The 19,622-nt window shown below is 58.9% G+C and overlaps 1 protein-coding gene across 1 annotated transcript; it reads left to right on the top strand.

Annotated features, from left to right (window-relative positions):
• The first annotated feature begins 901 nt into the window (after positions 1-901).
• On the top strand, positions 902-13,709 carry LOC126041979 (nuclear receptor ROR-beta-like). The gene is made up of 10 exons (XM_049808437.1): positions 902-1,112; positions 8,768-8,853; positions 8,954-9,095; positions 9,420-9,833; positions 10,244-10,365; positions 10,712-10,844; positions 11,913-12,020; positions 12,420-12,530; positions 12,868-12,980; positions 13,544-13,709. The coding sequence occupies exons 1-10, from the start codon at positions 1,106-1,108 to the stop codon at positions 13,703-13,705; spliced, it is 1,398 nt and encodes a 465-aa protein (XP_049664394.1). The 5' UTR covers positions 902-1,105; the 3' UTR covers positions 13,706-13,709.
• Positions 13,710-19,622: the final 5,913 nt, after the last annotated feature.

A 19,622-nucleotide genomic window follows, 5' to 3' on the forward strand; every position in this document is an offset into this window, starting at 1 on the left:
ACACGGACCAACCGCCTCCACCCCTGTGGTGTGGCACCATGGGGACCCTGGTGACATGGTGCAAGAGTTGCACCTCAAACCCCAGCCATGGGGCTTTGCCATGGCGCTGCACCGTGAGGTCTCGTCGCGTGGTCCAGAGCCGTCATTTCTTTGCATTTATTCCAACAGCGTATTGGAGCTCCCCGTTATCCAGGATACGACCCCAGGCCCTAAAGCCCTCTGTGTGCATCGCAGCGTGAAGGACAGGGCGAGAACGGCTCCGTGCCACCCCCAAAGCTTCCCACTGCGTGCTTTCCGAACCACAGCTCTCCCAGCCAGGATGTCCCCTCGGACCCCAGCATCCACACCCTGCTGTGGGAACACGGTGGGGTGGCTGGGGGGGTCCCCACGCTTCCCACATCCCCCCAGCGCTGGGTGTCTGCACTTTCTCCCGGGCTCCCCCCGCTCTGTCCTGCCGGGGGGTGTGGAGGTCCCTGGGATTTGGGGAGGGGGCACCCTGGGATTGGGGGGGGACAGAGCGGAGCAGCACGGGGAAAGGGGTGAAGCAAGATGGGGCGGTGATTCAGCGGGACACGCACCCGGCCCCGTGCCTGGGCGAGCCGGGACAGGACGGGCACCGGCACGGCCCTCCCATGGGCGGGCAGCTCCCGGGGGGGGGGGGGGGGGTGCAGCGTCGAGCACCCCGTTGCCAGAGCCGTGTACCCCGTTACCGCGGGGGTCGAGAAGCCCCCGGCACCGAGGAGACGCCGGGCAGCCCCAGCGCAGCGCCGATGTACAGCGCCGAGCACCGGCGCGGCGGGGATGGAGGAGGAGGAGGAGGAGGAGGAGGAGGAGGAGGAGGAGGAAGGGCAGGAGGTGGGGCTGGAAGTGAAACCGATTTGGGGGGAGGCGGGGCGGGGCGGGCTCGTCATGTGAACGGCCGCATGCTCGGGCAGAAGTGGGTCAGCGGCGCCGCGGAGGGGCAGGTGCCAGAGCCGCCCGGTACCTCCCGGTGCCGCCCGGTGCCTCCCGGTGCCTCCCGGTGCCACCGTTCCCCGCCCCGCCGCAGGGACCCCCGCGCCTCCCCATGCGCTCCCCGGTGCGGTCCTGAGCGCCGCTGGCCACGATGCGGGGTGAGTCCGTGGGGAGGGGGGGGAGGGGGGGGTGTCTGGAGGGGGGAGCGCCCGGTTGCGGGGAGGCAGCGGCAAAAGTTGTCGCCGGTGGGGGGACACGGGGGGGGGGGGACGACACACGGACCCGGCATCAGCCTCGCCGGGGGCTTGGGGGGCGGAGGGGACCCGGTATCAGCCCCACCGGGGGGACGCGGGAGGACCGGCGTCAGCCCCGCGGGGGGAGACCCGCATCAGCCCCGCCGGGGTCGGTCTGGCTCCCCCCTTCATTAGGAATAAAATTCTTGTTTATTTTGCTTCGCTTTCCGACGCCGGCTTAGACCCGCTCTTAAGCTTTTCCTCGCACTAAACCCCTTAATCTCCTCTTCAATATGTTGCTCCCACCAGGGCTGGATTTATTGTGGGGTTTTTTCCCCCCTTTTCCCTCTCCCCGCGGCAGTTTTGGGGGTGGTTTGGGGGCAGCCGGTGGGATGCTCCTGCGGGGCCAGGCGAGGGACCAACCACAATTTCGGGGCCCCTTATCCAGGGAAGGGGGTGAGTCGTGCCAGCGCCTGCCTGATTTTATCCGTTATTAAAGGCCATTCCTACTTCTCACCCCTCCGCTTTGCGAAGCAGGCGGTTGGGAGGAGGAGGATGGAGGGAGGAAGGCTCCGGCGGGATGATCCACCGGGGCCGGTGATGGTGACGCAGTGGTGGAGGATCCAGCTCTCCCCGTGCCTGTTCCCAACCAAGCTGCTGGGAGCGTGGCTGGGACCTAACACCCTGGGGTGGGATTTTTATCCCCCTTTAAAGCCATTTTCCATCATTGCCTGCCATGCGCGAGCCCTTCACCCCCGCTAGGACTTGCTTGTGCACGTCTTTAGGTGCGTTTTTTGGGGGCGTGTATGTAGGTGTATTTTGGGGTGCAATATTTAGGTGTATTTTTGGGTGTACGTATGGGGATGTACATCTCTGAGCTCCTCAAATTGCTTTTCCTCCCTCCCCGGCGCGGCCGCCGATGCTGCGGCTGTGCCACCCGCCGCACTCTTGTGTAATGGTGGGGCTGGGCAAGGGCGAGGCGAGCCCCCCTGCATCCCTTTCCTGCCCCGTGACATCCCGGGATTTCACCTTTATTAGTACGGAGGGAAGCATTAACGCCTGCCTAATTAATAACACTGCCTGGCTCTTACGTAGCACTTGCACAGCCGGCACTGGGCTTAATTAGCAGCTGGGTGAACTTTTCCTTTTTTTTTTAATCTTTTTTTTTCCTTTTTTCCCCCCAATTACTGCGCGTTGGCCCTAATTAAGGGCCAAACCCCCCTGATATCACATCATTTTCCCCTGTCGGGCGTTTTTCCCGCAGTCCTGCCCGGCGCGGGGTCCCCATCTCTCGCCAAAGCCCAAGTGCCGCATGGCGACGCCAAATCGATTCAATTTCTGTTTTCTTCCCCAAAACCGCCGCTGCTCTGTCCCATTCCCCGGGGGCCACAGCAGTTCCTCGCTCCTCTCCTTCCCGCGCCGCGGCTGCGCCGGGGCCGGGCAAGAGGCTTTGCCTTGTATAATCCTATAGGGTTTCCAGCCCTCCCGCTCGCTTGTTTTGCAAGCGGCGTGGCGAGGAGCGTGCGGTGGCTCGGCAGCCTTTCCGACTTGTCCTAGTGACCTAGATCTGTCATTGGAAAAATCAGAGAGGGTGGAGGAGGAGCTTCTCTGCCCGTTTAGCCAGCGTGCTCACGCTGGCATGGGCGAGGATGGCCGGCACCCATCGGTCCTCCCGCACGACGGCTGCGCCTGTCCTGGGTTCCGTAGGATGGGGATGGGGATGGCCGTGCCCTTCGCCTCCTGAAAATAACGTTGGAGGAGAAAGGTGCCCACTGACAGCGTGGGGTCCTGAGGGATCCAGCCAGGATTTGGGATCCTTGACCCTGATAACCCCAGGGAGTGGCAGCACCTGGAGGGGGAGAGTGCAGTGATGGGGACACGTTGGTCCCTGTCCCCATGGGTGGCAGCAGGTAACCCCACAACCCGGTGTGGGCCGGGCTGGCAGCGTCCCCTGCCCATCCTGCCTGTCCCTCCTCCCCATCATGTTTAACTTTGAACTCAGCAGCGGCTATTTAAAGAGCTGCTCATGTCTAAATCGCGCCCGGTTTATTGGATGCGGCGAGCAGAGCCGCTCTCACTGCCTTTATTTAGCCCCGTGGAGATAATTCCTCCCCCTCCACCCCTCCCCGATTTAGCTGTAGGACCAGAGGGATTCTCCCACCGTAGCCCTGTTTCTCCTCACCCTGGGCCGGCGGCAGGTCCCCCTCCCCGCCACCGCACCTTTGCCACCCTCCTGCGCCAGCCAAAGTGCAAAGGGCTGTGTCCCACGCCGGTGGGGCTGGCCTTGGAGTGGTGCCACGCGGTGCGGGAGACGGTGAACCAGAGCAGCCGGGGCAGGAGCCGGGTGGCTGTAGGGGAGCCTCATCACCCACCCGATGCTGCTTGTGGGTGAACCGCTTGCTGCGATTTCCAAGCCGAGGACGCGCACTGCACCACAGGACAGGGAAAATACGGCGCCTTGCCGGGTATCGGGGTGGGTGTGAAGCCACCGGTCGCGTGGCCATGAGCGAGGGCGGCTGGGGGAGAGTGGCTGAGCTCTGTTCTGGCCCAAAGTTTCCAGGAAATCTCTGCTAATCAATTAAGAAACCGGTTCCTACCTCCAGCATCACAGCCCGGCACGGGACTGGAGTTGTGTAATTTAAATTTTCCCTGTTGCCCAGATGATCCCAGCCCTGGTGTTGCCGGTGCCCCTGTGACCTGGAGCCAGTGCTTTGAACATCACGCCGGGGCCATGCCAGCCGCATGCCGCAAACCATCCCAGCCTCACACAGCCCCAGCCTATTTGGGGTTACCCCCAGGGTGCATGGATGGGGATGGGATTTGCCGGCGGTGATAGCCAAAATGTCAGGGTGCTGGAGGACCCTGGGGTGCTGCAGCACAAGAGCCTGTTTAAAAGCAAAACCAATGGCAGTTGTAAAGGGGTGATCATTCCCTTTATTTACTTATTTATTCCTCCTCCGCCACCCCTACCCCAGGGCCACCTTCCCAAAATACAACGGTGGCTAATTGCTGCGGGGAAGCACTGCAGCTCCCAGAGACGGGTGCAGCCAGGAGCAGCACCGGGTCCCAGGGTCGGAGGTTGCTGCAGGGGATGAGGAAGCAGAGCCGGGTTTTGGGGCAGGGATGGGGAATTGGGATGGCATCGTAGGTCCTTGTGTGTCCCCGCATGTCCCTGTGCAGCCTGGACCCATCTTCCTCCCCTCTGCTCTGGATGCTGAGCCGGAGGGGTGCTGAGCCGGAGGAATGCTGAGCTGGAAGGGACAGGACGGTGGTGGCAGAACATCAGAGCATCCCTGTGCCCTGGCTGGGGCTGGGGAGGTGAGGGAGGGCTGCGGGGCTGCTGCTAATTACCGGAGGTGCCTGTCCTGCGGCATCGATCGCGGCAGCAGGATGGGGCACAGACCTACTTTCCCAGCAGGTTCGCTGGGTAATGAGCCAGGGCACCGGGGAAGTCGCCTGCCCCGACTCTCGCCCTGGCAGCCAAGGGGGTATTTGGGGCAAAGAGTCACGGGGGCACAGATTCACCTCCGAAACACCCAGAGCTGGGCTGCTCAACCCTCCGTGCCTCCCCCCAGCAAGGGGCACCCATGCCTGGGGGTCAGTTTGCTCCCATGGCCTCCTGTGGCCCACCCAGGGGAGGGGGTGGCCATATCCTGATCCCAGCCCCAAGGGTTAAAGGGTGTGCGGGCTCGCTCTGCGGGAGTCTGCGCAAAGGGCTTTGCAGGGACCTAACGGTGCCCCCCAAAATATCACTACCCCCCCCCAGGAGTCATCGCTCCTCAGCCGGGTTTTGGGGCAGGGATGCACCCCTCAGGGACGCACAGTCCCCATCGAGCCAGCTGGATCCAAGAAGTCTCTGGCAGCAGCGGGGTCACGGCACATCCCGGGACTCAGTGGGGTGCTGAGGGTTTTGGGGTGACCCCCCCCGCCCCAGCAGTAAGATCATACAGCCAAGGGGAGGGATGGGAGAAGGAGGAGGATGGGGCCACCTATGGCCCCTATACTGCAGAGGGAGGGTCCAGACCCCCGTGGCCGGATCCTGCAGGGGTGCAAGAGGGATCCCTGCCCTCAGGGTGGAGGTGATGGAGAGGAGGGTGTGCTGGCGCAGGAGGAAGGCCGAGTCTTGCTCTAGGGAGGGTGGCTCTGGCTCTGCCAAAACCACCGGAGCCGCCTGCCCAGTTTGGGGCAAGCGGTGCTGGGCTGGAGGTGACACACATGGGGGGTGATGGGGGACCTGGGACCTGCGACCCCCACGGAGAGCTGCAGCTCGGGGTGGCAAACGGGTGTTGCCAGCTTGAGGTATCACCCCAAAATGCCCCAAAGGCCCCATCCCCAGCGGCGGGAGGTCGGGGTGCAGCCCCGGCTCCATCCCGGTACGGCTGTGGGAAGGGTTAACGGCCACGGCGTTACACAAGCGTGTGGGGCCACAGGCAGAAAGTGTGTCAGTGGGACAGGATGGCTCCAGCCACGGAGCCACACGCAGTCACCGCACCAGGGGCCAACCACCACCGGCACCACCGAGCCCCATGGCCGGACAGTGCCGCGGTGCCGCTTACATAAGGGCCGGCCGGTGGCAGCGGGCCGGGAGTTGGGCAAGAAATATTTACAGTGGGAGGAGAGCAAATACCACGACCGGGACATTTTAATTGCTGGCTGGAGATTATTATTTATTTTTTTTAACCCTTTTTTTTTTTTTTTTTTCCCCCTGCCCCCTATTTTAGCCCCGCCAGCCCCAAGGAGGAGTTTCACTGCCTGCCCCCCACCCCGGGCAGGGGGAAGGGGTTTTCTTCCACCTAAATAACCCCCCCTTTTGTAAAGTGTAGCCAATACTGACAGGGTTATGGTGGGAGGAGGGGGAGCCCAGTGCTCTGGTGGGGAAACTGAGGCACAGTGAGGGGGAGAGGTTTCATGCCCGGAGTGTGGAGTCTGCTGTGATGTTTTGCCCTGATTGCAGTGATATTTGGGGGATATGGGGTGCTGCTGCAGCCACCCCACCAGCACCCACATCTCTCCCTGTCCTGCTGGGTTTGCCCCAGGGGCATGTCTGGTCCCGGGGGTCCCCGGGGAGACATGGCCGCGGCACGAGGGGACGCCGAGGGAGCCAGCACGGTGATTCAGCCAGGGCTTACAAACAGAGCAGCAATTAAACACTGTTCTGGGCTGTAATTGCCATCACGCCGGGGTTACGGCTGTATCTCCACGTCAGTTATTTGGGGCGAACGTCTTACGAGCAGGTCAGGTGCTGGCGGTGGGCACGGCCGTGTAATTAGCAGGATGCTAATTAGAGCCCCGAGAGGCTGCGGGCACACAGTGAGCGGCTGGGGCTTCTCCTTCGCAGCATCCAGGGGTGATGGTTGGCTCCGGAGGAGCCAGGAGAGCATTGTCCCCACATACCCTTAGCTCTGCCCATGCCGGCTGGGGGGGGGGTGTTTCGGGGGGGGAGGGGGCTCCCCTCTGCCTGGGCCTGGGGGTGCAGGGGCAGGATTTGGCCATCGGCATCACACAAAGCCATCCCCGTCACTGGGAGCTGACGAACGGCTTTCGGGGCCCCCGTGGGGTGAGCGGAGCAGCACCCTCGGGTTTTGCTCGGTGGGTGCGAGGGCCACGCTCAGCCCAGCTGTTTTGCCGGGCGTGCGGTGCCGGTAATTGCAGGGGGCTGGGAGTATCGGCCGCGGGCGTGAGGGCGCGGCACGCCGGCGATGCATCACCCCAGCGCTGCCGGCGGCTGCAATTACATTGCATAACGAACCGACGCCGCTTCCTGCTGGGGGTGGCATCGCCTCCCTGTACCCCCCACAGTGCCACCACCTCCGTCCTGTCCCCGCGCTCCCCCCTGGGCGATAGGGACAGGGTGTGGGGCAGGGTGTCGGGGCGCGGTGGGGTCCCCACGGTTTGCGGGTTGCACCCCGCTCTGGCGGCATGGGCGAAGGCAGCGGTGGGAGCCGGGGAATCGGGGGGTGTCTTGGTTGTCAGAGTCCGCAAGCGAGATGGGGGTGCTGGCAGGTCGCCCTGGTGGTGCCTCTGTCCTCTGCCAAAGGGGTGACCCCCCCGGGGATGCTCCTGGGGGGGGGGGGGGCTTGAATGGGAGGATGTTCTGGCCATCCCTGCCCGCTCCCCGCTGGCCCCAGGTGGGCAGCTCTGCTGTCCCAGCTCCAAAAGTACAGCAGAGGCACAGGCAGAGGCTTTGGGGAGGGACAGGGGGGTGCGTGACCCCCTTGGGTTTGGGGGATGACGACAACGACGCAGCCCTGGGAGAAGCCCAGCTCAGGAGCTCTGGGGAGAGGGGGGCAAACCCCAAAATCACCTGGTGCATTTAGGGCAGGAGCCGAGCAGCGAGTCAACGGGTGGAGGAGGGATCCATCCCTCCACTTGCACCCAGACTTGGGGTGAGTCCTTCCCCCGTATGGCTGGGAGTAAATCTGCCCCGGAGAGGGGGACCGATGGCATCCCGGCTGCCCCGCTGCATGGCGAGGCTCATGCTGACCCAGCCCAGCCTCCCCAAAAGCGGCGAGGAACCCCAGGGCACCGCCGGGTGCCGGGGTGCAGGCGGCACTGGTCGAGCACCGGGGCTGTCACCCACAGAGGTGGCCCCTGCCAGCAGCAATCCGCAAAACACGTCCCTCCACCAGAACCAGTTGCTCCCAGGGGAGAAGAGAGGCAGAAGGGAATTACCGAAGCTGGAGATTTGCACAGGCCCAGGAGATTTGAAATAACCATAATCTGGCCGCAGGGGTTATTTTGGCGTGGCAGCGGCTGCCCAGCACCCTCGAGAGCAATGCCAAGCTGAGCCCGGCCGGGGGGCGCGGGGGCTGGAGCGGGGATTAGAGGGTGCAGAGATGCCGGGAGGCACGTACGAGTCCCGGAGGTGCCCCACGTCCCCCCCCTGGTGCACACGGGGCGGGCAGAGCCAGCCCAGATCTGGGGCAGCTGGAAAATGAGGAGGACGAAGCCTATTAGCAGCTCAGTGCCAGCGAAGCAGAAGCGGGGAGGGAAGCGGATTTGTGGGGGGAAGGGGGCTGGGACCTTGAGCTGGCAATGGCTATATTGGTCCTGGGTTTTCTAAGGAGCTGCCGGGGGGGGGGGGGGTCAGGGGCCCCCCGGACCCTCTGCCTGGGTCAGACCCCAGGCAGCAGGGGGTCCTTGGCTGCAGGGACAGGGATGGTCCCCGTGCTGAGGGTGTCCCTGTCTGCGGTGCCCTCCCAGCGTGCACGCACCAGCTGAAAAATAAGGGGAATGAGTCCAAAACGGGGTCCCGGGCAGGCTGGAGCACAAATGTGCTGTACTCTCGTAGCTCAAAGGGCTTTTCTACCCATCTCTTGGTGCTGGAGAGGATGGTGGAGCGGATGGGGGTACCCCACGTCCTGCCTGGGCCTTTTCGGGGGCCTCTCTGAGGTGCAAGCGTCCTTGCGGGGTCTGTGGGAAGGGCTGAGCTGCCAGCAGGTCCGGATCTCGTGCCTCAGTTTCCCCAGCTGCCGAGCAGGGCTGCAGCTGTTGCAGAGGGAGGGCCATCTCCCTCATTCGGTTTAGTGGCAGCCATCGTTAACCACTGTGGTTTTCCCCCTTTTCCCCTTCCACCGCAGCCCAAATTGAAGTGATCCCGTGCAAGATCTGCGGAGACAAGTCCTCGGGGATCCACTACGGCGTTATCACCTGTGAAGGCTGCAAGGTGAGCCCAGGGACACCCAGAGATGGGTGCCAGCGGGCGGGCGGCCGCAGGGGCTGGCATCCCGCCGGGCACTTTCCCAACACCTCCCCATCCCACGCAGGGTTTTTTTCGGAGGAGCCAGCAGAACAATGCCAGCTACTCCTGCTCCCGGCAGAGGAACTGCCTGATCGACCGCACCAACCGCAACCGCTGCCAGCACTGCCGCCTGCAGAAATGCCTGGCGCTGGGCATGTCCCGCGACGGTGAGTTGTGCCTGGGGTCACCAGGGGCATGTCTGCTCTTCCTCAGAGCCAGTTGGGCTGTCAGGGCTGAAGCTGCTTCCCCCGTGGGGCCAGCCCGGTGAAAGGAGGTTTTTGGGAAGCGAGAAATGCTTTTGCATCCTCCGTAGGAAAATTTAAATCGATTCTGTTCCATTCGACCCTGGGTCGGTCTGGGGTGGGGGGTGCATCTGATGGGGCTCCTACACCCCCAAACCACACAATCCCCTGGGTGCCAGGACCCTTCGTGGCTCTTGCTCTCGGGGGGCAAAGCTGCCCTGACACGGCCGCCCTCTCCTCCCCGGGCAGCGGTGAAGTTCGGTCGCATGTCGAAGAAGCAGCGGGACAGCCTGTACGCCGAGGTGCAGAAGCACCAGCAGAGCCAGGAGCAAAGCGGCGGCACCAAGGATGAGCCCGAGCCCCTGAGCCGCGTCTACACCACCAGCGTCAGCAGCGGGCTCTCGGACCTGGATGACATCTCCACGCTGTCGGATGGGCTCCTCTTTGAATTCCCCCTCACCCCTGATGGCAGCAGCACCTACTACAACCTCGACCTGCTCGCCTCGGCGCAGCCCTCGCCTGACCAGTCCAGCCTGGACGTGGCTGATGCCACGCTTATCAAGCAGGAGTCCATCTACGAGCTGATGCTGGAGCCAGCCCTGTTCGCACACGGCGCGCTGGAGGGCGGCCAGCTGGCTGCCGATATCTCAGTCCTCGAGATCGGTGAGCATTGCCATGGGGTGTGCAGCCCCGGGGATGGTGCTTGGTGCAGTCCTGGGCACCTTGCAGAATGAATCCAGCCCTGGGTGCCCATGCTGTGCCAGGCATGCTCGCAGTGAGGGACCGACCCAGCCCCAGCCCTTGGACCAGCCCCAAACCCATCCCCTCCTCCAGGCTGAGCACTGTCAGAGCGCAGTGCACCTGAGGTTGTGCAGAGCATTCCCCCCTCTGCCTTGGGGACAGCCCCTGACACCCATCTGTCCTCATATCCCTGTGACACCACGCATGAGCCCCTCTGCCCCTCCAGCCCCAGCAGCCCCCCAGGACACCCAGGAGAGGACAGCATCGGGGTGTGGGGACGGGGGGTCCAGCAGCATCCCCGGGACTCACCGCCCACTGCCCTTACCTTGCAGACCGGGTAGCCCAGAATGTGGTGAAGTCACACCTGGAGACGTGCCAGTACACGACGGAGGAGCTCAAGCGCCTGGCGTGGACCCTCTACTCCCCCGAGGAGGTCCGCGCCTTGCAGAGCAAGGTGAGTGCCGCTGCCGCGGCCCCCCCGGCTCCCCGCCACAGCCAGAGCTGCGGCAGCCCTTGGCAAGGGCCACCGCTATCCCCCAGTGCTGCGCCAAGGCAGGGATGAAGGCGCGGAGGACGAGGAGGGTCTTTCAGTGCTTTGGGAGCTGCAAAAGCCCAGTATTGGGGTGGGTTTGTTGTGGCAGGTCATGTCCCGTGTGTCCTAGTGCCACCACCCCCTCCATGGATGGCATGGCACCTGGGTCCCTTCCCTGCCCCGTGCAATGAAGTGTGTGGGGGGGACAGCGGAGTCAGGGTGATGGGGTGGCAGCAAGCCCTAAGGGACGTCCCTGCTGTGCCGGCAGAGCTGCGAGGCCATGTGGCAGCAGTGCTCGCTGCAGATCTCCAATGCCATCCAGTACGTGGTGGAGTTTGCCAAGCGCATTGACGGCTTCATGGAGCTCTGCCAGAACGACCAAATCATTCTCCTGAAAGCCGGTAAGAGCAGGGCACCCTGCCGTCCCCCTTCGTGTCCCTGCCGTCCCCCTCACATCCCCACCATCCCTCTTGCGTCCCTAACACCTCTCATGAGCGGCAGCCGCGGTGCCGAAGGCATATCCCATCTTTTCTTTTGGCTAGTGCTTTCCTTTCGGGATGTCCCCTCCCTCACCACCCCGGTTGGCCCTGGGCTCGGCATCGGTGCTCAGGGAGCAGGTACTGGGCTGGAAGGAGTTGAAGGTGATATTTAAAGGTGATGATATAAAGAGCGATGTGAGCAGTGGCCTCCTTGAGCAGAGGCTTTTCTCCATGGTCGCCCTCAACCAAATGTCACCCAGAAACCAGGATAGAAATGAGCCCAGGGGGTATTCCCCCAGGAAAAGGGGTGCCAAACCCAAAGGGGAGGAGGAAGGGGGAAGAGGAAAGGATTGACCTCTTCTCCCAGCAAGAGACTGGGAAGAGGAGGACAACGGCAGCGCACACCTGCATCCCCCACCTGTCTGTCTGCCTGGGCTGGTGAGGCTGTGCCCAGGCGAGGGACCTGAACGTGCAAAAGCCCCAAAATGCCAAAAAAAGGCAGAAAAGCCTCCCAGTTTGTGAACTTTCAGGGCTGTGGAGCTGAAAGCCTCACCCAGCACGGGGGAATGTGTGCCAGCCTCCCGGCAGAGTGCTGAACCCTGAAGCCAGAGCTGGCTGTGCCCAACATGCTGGAGTTTAACTCGTTCTTTCATTTCTTCCTTCCATTTTCTTTTTATTTATTTTGTTTTCACCCTCTCCCCTCTTGGTGCTCCACCATGACCTCGATCGATCTGTGGCTGCAAATGCCTGGATAATATTTGCCTTTGGTGAAATATTGTGGTCGCAATTGGAAACCTAAAAATACCAAACCCGCAAACCCAAATTGGATTTATTGGAATAACCAATCTACTCTTGGGAATGAACAATCTGGACTTCAAACTTGCATTGGGGGCTTTTGTCTTTCTTACATTTGGTCCGGGGATGATGGAACCCCCCCTGCCCTGCCCTGCCCTGCCCTGCCCTCGTCTGCGCTCTCTCTGCCTATGTCAGGTTGCCTCGAGGTGCTCCTGATCCGCATGATCCGTGCGTTCAACCCCTTGAACAACACCGTCCTCTTTGAGGGGAAGTTTGGCGGCGTGCAGATGTTCAAGTCGCTTGGTAAGACCTGCTTCGCTGTGCCTCTCTCAGGGTTCTCCTCTCCTTTCAACGCCCGGACGGGACTGGGGTTTGCAGCCAGGTGAAATGCAGCATCCCTGCAGCTGGGCTAAATCCCCAGGGGACAGGAGGGGGTGAGACCCCCCCCCGTGTTTGTTCCCACATCCGTTGGGATCGGGTTGATGTGCGCCACAGTTGGGACCCGCTTTCTGCCCCAGCCCAAAGCCCAGTGATGCTGGGCATCCTCTGCTGCAGACCCCCCCATTCACCCATCTTGTCTGCTGAAAGCTTTCCAAGCCCCGGGTGCCGCTGGGGTTGGCCGGTGGATGGGAGTTTGGGGGTGCCGCCAGGCAGCAGCGCGCAGCCGTGACGTCCCCCTCTTCTCTGCTGTCCCCCCATCAGGCTGTGACGACCTCATCGGCGCCATCTTCGAGCTGGGGAGGACCCTGTGCCGCCTGCAGCTGTCGGATGAGGAGCTTGCCCTCTTCACCGCTGCCGTCCTGCTCTCCCCAGGTATGGGTGGGCTGTGGGGGGGACACCACAGCTAGGGCTGACTGAGGAGGGGGGTGTTGTGCCAAAGCTGGGGAGAACTGACCTGTAAATCTCAGCGCTGCTTCCTTGGTGGATGATTTAAGTTACTCCTGGGAAAGGAGGTTGGGGGACAAAACGCATCTGAAAATGCATCTGCCAGAACTCCTCAGTGGGAGGAGGAGCCACATTGCCCACAGTGGGATGGGGGGGATGCAGATAGGGGCTGCATGGCCATGTCACCGTCCCCAAAAGCATCCTGTGGAGCAGGAAGGGTTAAAAGCGCAAGAAGCCACCGCACTGACTCGGCCGTCTCCTGTAGATCGCCCGTGGCTGACGGAGTCCAAAAAGGTGCAGAAGCTCCAGGACAAGATCTACGTGGCCCTGCAGCACGAGATACAGAAGAAACACTCCGCCGAGGACAAGCTCTCGAAGGTAAAGGAGCTGCCTGCGTGCGGCATGGGGAGCCTGGCCGGGGCATGGCACGCGTGCCATGGGGAGATGGCTGAACTGGTGGGTGTAGCTGTGTCAGAGCTCACTAGCCACGCGTAGCATTTTTTGGGTGGTGAGCCCTGGGACCTGCTGAAGGAGGAGGAGGATTTCTCTTTCCAAGGGCTGTGCATCTCTGTTGCGGTGCAGGCGGAGGCAGCCCCGTGCCGCTGAGCCCAGCAGTGCATCAGGCAGTGGGGGTTTGGGGCAAAAGGAGCTGTTTCAGGAACACTTTGGGCAGGACAAAGCTGGGATGGGGACGGGGGGGCACTGGGGGGCTCCTCACACCCTCCCAGGTGCTGGTTTTCCTGCGCAAAGATGTGGGTTTGGAGGCAAGGCCATGCTGCTGCCAGGCTGCCCAAAGGTGGGGGGTGTACGCTGGTGCCCCTGGTGCCAGGCAGAGCCAGTGGTCCCCAAAAGCACCCGCTTGTCCCCAAGGAAGGGGGAACAGCAGCGTGAGAGATGCTAGCAGGGAACCCAGTGGTCACCAGCTCCTTCTTTCCCTGCAGATGGTTTCCAAGCTGCCCTTGATGAAGACCATTTGCAACCTGCACTTGGACAAGCTGGAATTTTTCCGTCTCCTGCACCCGGAGACTGCCATGAACTTCCCACCCCTCTATAAGGAGGTCTTTAACTCGGAGCTTCAGTACAGCGACCCACGGGAGAGCTAAGGCTGGGAGCCACCAGCCTCCTTTGAGTTCCCCAAAATTTGGAGACGAACTAAACTTCAGAAGTTTGGGGCAGTTTATTTAAATCAAATAATCAAACTCAAGAGAACCCGGCGGGCTGGGGTATATCCCTGGCCCCGTTTCCTCGCTGTGGATTGCAATAGCTCTTGAATGTAAAGCACCTTGAAGGAAAAAGCAAACGGACTTTGCCATACCAGTGAAATGAATGTGAAACTTCTGCTCGGGAGAGGAGATGCTCCTGGCAGTGGTAAGGGACCAACTCCTCCCACAGTGCACGGACCCAGGGGAGTGCACGCCACGCACATGCCGCCACACTCGCGGCACGGCCCTTCCTGCTGTCCTGGCTGCACTCCATTGCTGATTTTTTTTTTTTTTTTAATTATTATTTTTATTTTATTTTTTTTACCCAAACACAAGGCATGGGATAAAGAAGGGGCAAGGCAGACTTGGCTGGATAGGGGTGAACCAGGCCGGTGGGGGCAGCTTTGGGTTCCCGGCTGGAGGTGAGGAGAGGGCAAAGGCAGCGCCTTTGCTTTATTTCTTCTCCCATGGGTGCAGCGAGCCCGCAGGGCATGGGGTGACCTCAGGAGCTTGGCTGAGAAAGACCTGGCTGTGGCTGGAGGGGGATTCAGCACAGGATTTCCCCATGGAGGAGGCTGGTTTGAGGGGAAGGATGCCCAATGCATCAGGGGAAAAGCTTTGCAGGGTCTCCGTGCTCTCCGTCGCAGCATTTTCCCAAATGCCTGGCCAACTCCCCATCCAGCTGGCTGACTGCCTGGCTTTTCAGAACTGATTCGGCAGGTCTGCCTACCTCGTGCCATCTTTCCACATCCCGAGCGCTTTTTGAAGAGGGGCTTTGCCCTTGCGACTGTGGCCAAATCCCAGCTCCCAGCTGCTCCAGCCCAGAGGCAGCCGCAGGCGTTGGTGCAGGCGCCGGGGCTCGGTGCCTGTCCCCACGTTTCGTCGCAGGCAGTGGCTCTTTGGGTGCTGGCTGTTGTGTGTAGTTTTCTTATCGAGATCATTAAAACTGTCCTGTGGCTCAGCACCCAGAGGAGGTTTTGTGGCCTTTCCTCCACCCAGCCCACAGCTGGTGCCACTGCCGGGTCCCCTCTTCCCATGCCGGGACCACCGGGAGCACGGCCGTGACTGCTGTTGCAAGTCGAGTTGGACCCAGGCTTTTCCCCCCCAAGGAGCTCTTTAGAACTGTTATCTTGGGGTTTGTTCTCTATTTAGCAGGACCTGGGAGCTTTTTAGGGAGAGAAGCTGCCCACTGGGGTCAATGGGAAGTGAAAGGTCCTTATTCCTTCCCTGGGAAGTCATGGTGTGGTCGGGACCTGCTGCTCCAAGCTTGGGAGGCTCAAAAGGTGAAGAAGGGATGGATTTGTGGGGTGATGCTGTGATAGCCTGCAGCCAGCAGGGCTGCTTGAGGGGCTCTCTGGCCAGGCTCTGCAGATGGTTTTTCCATCCCTATTCCTGCTCCTCGTGCAGCGAATGCCAAAAGCTACAAGGGAAAAACCTGCTCCGAGGCAGCCCCAGTTTCTGCTGACAAAGGGCTAAAATCCCAAGCCCCTTCCCGCTTCATGTTGATTTCTCGTGCATCCAACCCCATCCTCTGGCAGCTCAGATCATCCCCAAGTGTAAGCCGAAGACCTTCAATTCCATAATTGCACCCTTTAAAGTAAACGAGCAGCTTTCTTAGTGATGGTAGGGGATATTCATGCTTTTGGTTAAAAGACCTCCTAGGGAAGACCATGGACCAACGTTGACCGGGGAAGACTCGCCAGGAAGCTGATGGGATTTCTGCTTTGGTATAAGGCGGAGAAAAACTTGGGACCATGCTATTCCCTGGCAGCTGCCATCCGCCACATACAGCCATGCGCTTTCTGGTTTTGCTAACCGCTGTCTGAACTGCTTCTCGAAGCACATTGGCGTTCGTCAGCTTTGTTTCTCTCCCCGATGGCGTTACAGCCCAGGTCTCTGGTGAAGGCTGCTGACCCTCCCAGCGGCCCCACGCGATCTTGAGTGCCAATGCGTCGTTCTCCAGTGCAGTGTTTGCCGGGGCGGGGATGCGCCATGCTTGTTTCCTGCCCTCTCAGATCCTAAAGCTTGTGAGAAGTGAGAAGTTAGTACTGCCTTTTTCGTCTAGAGGGTTGTGCCTTTTTTTGAAGAATCATTTCCGACAGCACCGTTCGCTTCCCAGCTCCTCCCTGCAGGGAAAAGCACATGAAAAAATGAATGTGCTTCACGGAGGGGGCTCTCGCCCTCCATTTCTGCAGGACAGCAGCACTCCCTTTCTCAGAGGAGACAGCCGCGGGTGTTTTGAAATGTTTGAGGGGGAAAAAAAAAAAAGCACACACCCTTCTTTACGTCCTCAGTATTCGTCAGCCAATGTGCACCAATGGTCAATGTCACTGTTTTCATTTCATCCGGCAAAGAAACCAAGAAAGCACCTTAAATTGAGAAAAGACTGAGCCCTCGCCACCGGTTGCGTTTTTCTGGCTTATGACACAGCGTCCATCTCATGGGAGAGATTTTGGATTCTAAGCAATAAAAGCCCCTGTGGGAATCTAGGGAAGACTGGAAGTATTAAACACGTGTAACTCAACCTGCCAAACTGCGGGAACCTGCACTTTCAAGTTCTCTCTAAGGAACCGACTTGTTGATTAAATGATTTCTTGGGAGGGGGTAAATGATTAAATGTCGATTAAATGATTTCTTGCCTGGGTCGGGCAGCACGCATTGAAAGGGATGGCAAGGGCTCGCCGGACCCCCCCACAGCACCTCTGCTGGCTGCAGCCTCTGCTTTCAGCTCGCCCGAATACACAGGGCAGTGGTGGCAGTGCCAAGGTCCCTTGCGCTCCCTCTGCGCCACCAAGAGCAGTGGCTCGGCAGAGCCAGGCATCGAGCTTGTAGAAAAAGGGCAAATGAAAAAGCCTGGGTAGAAATGCCTGAAAAAGGGAGATTTCCACTCTCCCCTGCACCGGAGCTGCGTGTGGCCAGCAGAGATGACACACGAGAGCCCTGAGACCCCCAGCTTGCTTCAATGCTCGGTCCTCGGCATCTCAGAAACGTTTCCATCCCACTGACCACAAGACGTTTTGCCGCTTTATTTTCAGACAGACCTCGGCAGCAGTTCCCTTGAGCTGGGCAACCTCAGATGCGAGGGATTGCTCTTTTCCAGACGAAGATTAATTTTGTGTTTGTTTGTTTGCTCTGGCAGTTTAGCTGAGTGTGCATTTCCACCTCCAGAACCCTCACACTGTGTATAAAAATGGATAAAATATATATATATAATATATATTCTTGTGAATGTTGGTGCAAAAGAGAAAAATATATAAAGTTTCAGTTGGTTTTATGTTATTTTTTATCTATATGAATGAAAGGAAGAAATGGAAAACATTTTTTTCCATTTACCACCCTCCACACACACCTACCTGTAGATACCAACAGGTTTTATGGAAATGTTTTACTTTTTAGATTTAGGAACATGCTTCTGTTCTCATTGAATGTTCTGTCTTGTAAGATTGTAATTTCTATTTTTTTAAAGAAAAGAAAATAATTAAATAAAATTTCCTCTTTCGGACCAGTCAGCTAGGAAGGGAGGGTGGGGGAGGGAGAAATGTTTATTTAAGGACAAAAGCATTGTCTGAATTTTTCATGACATTAAATAAAAAGTAATATAATGTATGGACAAAAAACTTTTTATTGAGGTGTATTCTATAGGTATATAGATGTATATTGCACAAAATTTACAGGGAGAAAAAATAAAGTCTGTTTTACAACGTAAAAAAAAAAAAAAAAAAAGTTGGAAATAGTGACTGTGATTCCAAATTTTAGCAAAATCTGGGTCTGGAAGCAAAGCCCTCAAAGTCACAGAAAAGCCTTTCATTTCTTCAGTAGACTCAGGACCAAGCTGTACCAGAAGCCCCGATCCAGTGCAGGATTTGGACATAAGGCTAGGTTTTAGTTGTTTTAAGGTATTATTGGGTCACTTAAAGCTAGGCAAACACTGGGAATGATCTCGAGATCTGGGAAGGAGCTTCATCTGGGAAATGTCTGTTCAACCACGACCACAGTGAGGACAGTGACTGCACCTGGCAGTACTGGGGACACATTTTGGGGCAGGGGTACGTGGATTTGTTTTCAAACAGTACCCGGTCCTACGAGGAAAAGCAGGCCCTGGATACAAGGACTCATGTGCAAGGACTCCTCTCCGTCAGGATGCAGACGGTTCTAAGGTATCACTGGGTATCAAGGGTGCACATCTTATCTTCATTTCCCCCTTCCGCTTCCCCTGACAATCTCACCTGGGTACCTGCTCCCCCACTCCCTGTACAAATCCAGAGCAGTTGTGTCCCTCGGCAGCAGCAGTTGAACTATCCGGGAGCTGTGGAGCAGAGCAAAATAATGAAAAGGGATCCTTGTACCAGCAGAGTCAGTAAATCCCAGGGTCTCACCCCACCGGCTCCCCAGCCACTGCCGCTCCATCATTCCCAGGAGGCAGCACACATCCTCCTTCACGGTTCCCACCCACAGAGTTTATATATTGCAGGATAAAACCTGGCTGCTATCGAGAGCCAGGAACAGCCAGAAACATGGCATGGCTCATGGAGACATGGGGAAGGGTTATCATCCCATTTGGAGATGGAGGGAGCGGAGCTGGGACTGCAGGGAGCCACTGTGTCCGGCATGGGAGCACGCAGGGACCAGCTGGAGCTGTGGCAGCAATGCAGATGTAGTAGCCCATGGCCTCGCCAAATTGCCACACACTGGCACTTTTATTTGGTTTTCGTTTTTGAAAAGACGTCTTTTTGCACAAAAATCACGTTTCTTCATTTTTTTGAGGGGGGGACTAAATAAAGCATGGGAAAGCAGTCAAAAAATCCCTTGCAAAGAGCTACTCCTTAAACAAAACACGTTTATGAAAAATGGCCTTTCAGTTCCAGGGCAGATGCTGGGAATTGCCGAGAGGAGTGTTGACATCCGCAGTCCGTGGGAACCAGCAGAGGACGGGTTCCAGGAGCCCCTGGAACCCCAAACACCTCCAGCACGAGGGGACGGCCGGAGCGTGTCTGTCCCACACGGGGCACAGCAAGGACAGGAGCTGCCGGTACGAGGGTGACCCAGCTGCCCAGTGTCCCCGTCCCTGGGCTTCTGCCACCCCGCTGCCCATCCCACCTTCCCCCAGTAAGCACTCCTTCTCTCTTACTGGTGTCCCAACGTCCCCAGTAGCACTGGATTTACTGGGGCGGAGTGACCTCTACTGGTTTATAGCTAAAATATTCATTCCCTGCATGTCTGTGATGCTTCTAGATCGATGGAGGCAGGAGGCCTGATCCTTCCCTCCCAAAAAACCCATCTGCCTAGCTGGCAAATCCTGCAGCCAGGGGCACCGCCTGCACCCGCTTTGGGAAGCAAACCCCTGCAAAGCTGGGCAGCCTGCCTAGAGCAGGGGCTGAATGCGAGCAGTGAGGCCCAAGACCTGTATTTTAGGGAAACTTTGCAGACGAGTGGTGGGAGAGCCTCATCATTTGCTCAGCTAAGTGTTAAAGGGATGAGTCTCAATCAGACAGCCTGGAGCTGGGAGCGCCGTGTTTACAGCAGCCCCAGGGCTTGTAAATGTTTTTAAAGTAGAGTAGCGTTTATATACAGCTGAATTAACAGCATTTACATAAAGCTGGTACCTTGGAGATGGATGGGTACCTATGTTAAGGAGTCTAACGCAGCGTAAGTAAGGAGTTAAGGAGCTACAGAACCAAACAAAAGTGTATAAATCCAGAAAGTGTCTAAGTCCGGCCGTCAGTGTGGCAGGGCAGGGGCTTCCCAGTACGCTGTTGTCAGGCTGTGTCAGCACAAAGATTTCAGAGCCATTTGCCTGTTCCACCATCCCCACCCTGTT

Source organism: Accipiter gentilis, chromosome 8 (genome assembly GCF_929443795.1).
Source record: "Accipiter gentilis chromosome 8, bAccGen1.1, whole genome shotgun sequence".
Classification (NCBI taxonomy): Eukaryota; Metazoa; Chordata; class Aves; order Accipitriformes; family Accipitridae; genus Astur; species Astur gentilis.

What these genes read in the sequence shown, in the direction of transcription:
- LOC126041979 (XM_049808437.1), top strand. An exon ending in GCTGGGCATGTCCCGCGACG is followed by an intron (nt 9,096 to 9,419) that starts GTGAGTTGTGCC and finishes CTCCCCGGGCAG; the next exon opens with CGGTGAAGTTCGGTCGCATG. An exon ending in TGCCGTCCTGCTCTCCCCAG is followed by an intron (nt 12,531 to 12,867) that starts GTATGGGTGGGC and finishes CGTCTCCTGTAG; the next exon opens with ATCGCCCGTGGCTGACGGAG.